The following is a 5,507-nucleotide window of genomic DNA, read 5'->3' as shown; positions in this document are numbered from 1 at the left end:
CTTACTCATCAGCTTCGTGGCTGGTTTGCTATGATTTCCAGTTTCCATGAGTGCTTCGGTGCTTGTATCATCAATTTTCTACTCTCTCTCTCTCTCTCTCTCATGTTTCCTATATAATTCATTCCATGCGGCACACAGTATGATTTAGGTTAACATCACTTTTTTGTCATATATGTACATGTACTCACAATTTAAGTCGTAGTATAACGAAACGCAAAAAATATACTCATTTGTTCCGAGTTATAAGACACTTTAGTTTTCTAGATATATACATTAATATTACTATGTATCTAGACATAGTATATATCTAAATACTCCCTCCGTTCTAAATTATAAGTCGTTTTGACTTTTTGACTCATCCATTTTGCTATATATCTAGGCATATTATTATATATAGATGTATAGTAAAATGGATGTACCAAAAAATCAAACGACTTATAATTTGGAACGTAGGGAGTATATAGCAAAATCTATAGCTGAAATATTTTATAATTTGGAATAGGGGAGTATTTAACATCCTATACGCAGGATTTGTTGAAGCCATCTATTTTAAAATGAAACACAAAACAACTACTCATATACTTGCACGCCGCGCACACACTTGCTCTCTCATACATATATTGAGAAACTAGGCAATTGAGATTGAGGAAGTCATCACGTAGTTCTCGCTATTAACAAGCATATCGTCTATGAAAATAATAATTATCCATAAATGCAAGCATTCATGCGAATCAAAGATCCAAACTTGAGTGGACAAGTTTCTGTATAAAGAACCAATACAAATACAAGAGCAGTGCAAATAATAATTGTCCAGTTCACAAATGGTTTAATATTTTAGGAAAGGAGAAAGATATATTCATCGTGGGAGTTTTGCATTTCATTTACTATGAAGACATTTTTAGCATGGTTTTAGTCTTTCACTTAGCACCAGTTTTTTGCATTTTCCCATTTTTCTCAGTGATAGCCAACATAATTATCAACAACAATATGTTCATGCTGATTTTATCAACTTTAAATTTTATTATGTTAGCTTCTCAGTATCAATGGGATTAAGAATTATATGCGTACATATAGGCGAGTGTGCCTGCATGAATATGAAATATGCATTACTTTTTTTTGAAAAGAAAGAGCTAGGGCCCCGTTCGGCTTACCGAATCTTGACTGAAACTGGCTGAAAACACTGTTCTGGCTGAATTGTTGTGAGAGAAAAACACTGTTCCGGCTAAAAAAACAAGCCGAACAAATCGAATATGGGGTAAGCCGAACGGGGCCTAAGGGATCATGTTTACAATCATGTTCTAAAGCTAACGACGCGCAGGCCAGAACACCTCGAGATAGAAAACCAGAAGAAAACTCTTTCCTACCAAACTGTCTCAATTCATTGGCCACTCCATTAGCACTTCGGTAGCATTTTGCACTTCTCTTTGTTTCTTCTATGATGTAGCAATTCATAGACCGGTTTAAGTTACTATCTGTGAGAGCTTGGACAACATTTAGACAATTTGATTCCAGACAAATAGGCCCCATGGTGGATAGAAGGGCTTTGCGTGTTACGGACAACGCCGCTAAGCATTCTTCCTCTTCGACCGATCCATAGAACTTGTCACATGACCAATATGAAAAGACGACATCACCTTGGTGATTTCTAGCGACAAAACCTGTCCCTGCCTGTCTTTTGATGTGATCATAGCTGGCGTCCACATTTAGTTTTATCCATCCAGGGGTGGTGGTAACCACGGGTACTTCTTATCACAGACAAGATTATCTCCAAGGGGAGCTTATAGTCTTTGAAGGAGAGGTTCATTAGCCGCACCTTACAATTGTGCTTAAAAAACACTCTTAGTTTATTCCATCCCTACCTATTATCCGAGCCGCTAAGATGGACGTGCAACGAGCATGGGTCCTACCTTATATAAAAAAAACGAGCATGGTCCTCACAGTCATAGTACTCTGGCCTTCTTGAATCGTGATTGATTTTTTATAGGCTGTATGTAGGCTTGACGGGCCTATGTCTTTTTAAATACAGTGTAAAGTTTTGAGGTGTTACATTGGATATCATATGTGGATGTTACATGGGGTGTTCGGATACTAATAAAAAATAAATTACAGCTACGAGACGAATTTATTAAGCATAACTAATACATCATTAGCGCATGTGTTACTGTAGCACTGCGTTGTCAAATCATGGGCTAATTAGGCTTAAAAGATTCGTCTCGTAAATTAGTCGTAAACTATGCAATTAATTATTTTTAAGTGTATATTTAATACTCCATACATATTTTAAATATTCAAGTAAACTTTACGAAAAGAACTAAACAATGCCTTCGTAGAAGGAAAAGATCCGAACAGCCCACCATTCTAGCAACAGGCTAAAATGATACGATAGGGCCCACGAGGCCACGAGCATCGCTTTTGCGATCCGCGGCTATATAAGGGACAGAGGCACTCCATCAGTCGCGCACTCGCGCCACAGGCAACACACACCCCAATCTTGTCCGGTTGTCCCATCCCAGCTAAAGCAAAACCACCCGGAGCCCGAGCTGATCATCATTCCTTTCACGACACAAAGAAAGCACCAAGAAGAATCCCCTCCGTCAACGACGAAGGCGATGACGACGAGGCCGCTGCGGCAGCTCGTCCAGTACCTCCTCCCCGTCGTCTTCGTGCTCGCGCTCATCGGCTGCCTCGTGGGCGGCGCCAGCGCGACGGTGGTGACGACGTGCAGGGCGGCGGCGGACAGCGACGCGCGCGTGGACTACGGCTTCTGCGTGGCCGAGCTGGGCATGCACCGCGAGAGCCCCGACGCCGACACCTGGGGCCTCGCCAAGGTGGCCGCGCTGACGGGCGTCAACAACGCCGACAACGCCGTGTACGACATCAAGGCCCTGCTCGCCAAGACGCGCGGCGCGGACGGCCCGACGCGCGCGGCGCTGGAGAAGTGCGGGAGGCTGTACGACTCCGTCGGGTTCGCGTTCGCCGAGGTGGACGACGAGATCAACAACCGCCGCTACGCCGCCGGAAAGGGGAAGGTCGCGGAGGCCGTGTCCCTCGCGCGGCAGTGCGACGACGCCCTCGCCAAAGCCGCCGCCGTTCCGTCGCCGCTGGCGCCGCACAGCTCGTACAACGTGCGGATTGCTAATATCTGCACCGCCATCACGAACCTCATCAAGTGAATGAATACTGTACTATATAGTAGTAGGATATAGTACTGTATAATTACGGGAACAGGAGCACTTTGGTGCATCCAGAATATAAATAACGTGGTCGATCGAGTTGACAGGTGACAAGACTTTAAAGTTTGTACACCTTTGGAAAACTTTGTACAAATAATAAAAAAGGAGTTTTGTTATTCTGCGTCTTCTCCACTCTCCCCAATTATTTTGGCTATTCCGGTCTCAGATTGAAAAAAGATATCACCTTTCCTTACATTTTTGCAGACGGTAATGCTGACGGACACGACAGCCCCCCCCCCCCCCCCCCCTCGCGCGCCCGCGGCCTCGTGCCTCGCGTGCCCCACCCGAGCTTCGTGCCTCATGTCGTGCGCGGCTCTCGTCTCACGTCGTCCGCGCCTCGCACCGCTTACGCCTCCCGCTGCGCTCCGCCGCACCTCGCGCCTCCCACTCGGACTCGTGCTGCGCACAACCGAGGCCCAACCTCTGCACCGTGGCAACGAGCTCCGTGCCGGCAACGAGCTCCGTGCCGGCACCAGGCACCGTGTCAACGAGCGTCCATGGGGAGCAGCAAGTAGATGAGCATATGTTGCAACCGTATGTTTCATATGTTTCAGATGTATGTTGCATATGTTTGATCTGGATGTTGCAAAAGTAGATCTGGTATTGCATATGTTACAATAACTATGCATGTACGTTGCAAGTGTATGTTTTAAATGTTTCAGTTGTTTTAGACGTATGTTGCAAGTGTGTTTATTTGTATGTTGCATAGGCTATACATGTATGTTGCAAGTGTATGTTTAGCTGTTTCAAACGTATGTTGCTAGTGTGTTTATCTGCATGTTGCATATGTTGCAGTGCCCATACACATACATTGCAAACATATGTTATAAATGTTTTATCTGTTTCAGACGTATGTTGCAGCAAATGCTCTATGTTGCAAGTGTTTCGTGAGCAGACGCGACAAGGCAGCGTAGGCGAAGGTGGTCCCCTCGGGTGTAGCGGTCCCCGCGTGCACACGGGAAGTGAAGCGGGTGCGACAGTAGGCGCGAAGCACAAAGCTGTATCTCTATAGGCGTGTAGCAAGTGCGGAGCACAAAGCTGAATCCATGGGCGGGCAGCAGGCGTGGAGCATGAAGCTGCATCCATGGGCAGGTAGTAGGCACAGAGCATGAGGTGAAGCAGAGCACGAAGCTGCATTTATAGGCGCCCTGAGAAAACGGACGGGCAACAGGCGCAGGCGTGGGCGTCCGGACGTCCGAACACTAGTCTCTCCGTTTTGTAAAAAACGGAATTGAGATGTAAAAACACAACTCTAGTATATTCTCTTTTCTTAAATTTCTTTTCTCAATCTTTTGAAGTCATCCCTCCTTCTCTCAAACAAAGGGCAAGAAGTAGTAATTTTTCTCAACCCCTTTTCTTTCTTCTTCTCCACTGATGTTTCAGGCCCACATTATAAAGCCAGCGGCATAGGCGTCATGCCGCCGACACTATGTTGTCGCACCCAATGCGGGGCGGTCCGCCCCATTGTGCCACTGCCATGCCTCGTCTGGCTGTGCCCCATGCCACGCTTTGCAGGCGAGCTCTGCCCTGCCGGCACTATGTTGTCGCACCCAATGCGGGGCGGTCCGCCCCCATTGTGCCGCTGCCATGCCTCGCGCGGTTGTGCCCCATGCCACGCTGGGCAGCCGAGCTTGCGGGAACGGTCACACCGCCAAGTTGCCGCACCGGGTGGTCAAACTCGTAGGCCGGCCGCGTCGGGCGGGCGAGAACGCGCCCCCGCTTTGATGGTCAAACTCTTAGGCACGTTGTCTTTAGATATAGGGGGTTGAATTTTCTTAATCTAGTAGAGTTCCTCTTAAATGTTTTATATCTCTATTTTCAAAACACTAGTCTTGGGAACTAATAGTGAAATAGGCTCTCTCAACACACAATTTTATTTACTGTTTTGTAGACTTGTAACATTTAATTATTGTATCGTGGACTTTGTAGCCATTTGATATTATTATAAATATCAACATATTAAAAAACAATCATATTGGTTTACCGTATATACGTGACCGTATCTTATATTACAAGTAAACATAGTATATGAAAATTGCGCCCATACTTTATATGCATTGATCTATTTCTATTTTAATATTATGACACGAGAATTAAGGAATTCATGAAACCAAATATAATAAAACTGGAAATGACCATGGATCGAAACCTATATGTAGGCCCCGTTCGCTGGTACGAAACTTGGCTGAAACTGGCTGAAAACACTGTTCCGGCTGATTTGTTGTGAGAGAAAAATACTGTTCCGGCTAAAAAAAAGTAGTCGAACAAGCCGAA

General features: G+C 45.5%; 1 protein-coding gene across 1 annotated transcript; it reads left to right on the top strand.

Moving 5' to 3' along the window:
- The first annotated feature begins 2,467 nt into the window (after positions 1-2,467).
- On the top strand, positions 2,468-3,349 carry LOC136463484 (pectinesterase inhibitor 8-like). The gene has a single exon (XM_066462479.1). The coding sequence runs from the start codon at positions 2,610-2,612 to the stop codon at positions 3,171-3,173; it is 564 nt and encodes a 187-aa protein (XP_066318576.1). The 5' UTR covers positions 2,468-2,609; the 3' UTR covers positions 3,174-3,349.
- Positions 3,350-5,507: the final 2,158 nt, after the last annotated feature.

The sequence above is a fragment of the Miscanthus floridulus genome, chromosome 7, assembly GCF_019320115.1.
Source record: "Miscanthus floridulus cultivar M001 chromosome 7, ASM1932011v1, whole genome shotgun sequence".
Classification (NCBI taxonomy): domain Eukaryota; kingdom Viridiplantae; phylum Streptophyta; class Magnoliopsida; order Poales; family Poaceae; genus Miscanthus; species Miscanthus floridulus.
The sequence above is the reverse complement of the archived record's forward strand: the minus strand, read 5'-3'. Positions and strand labels throughout refer to the sequence as shown.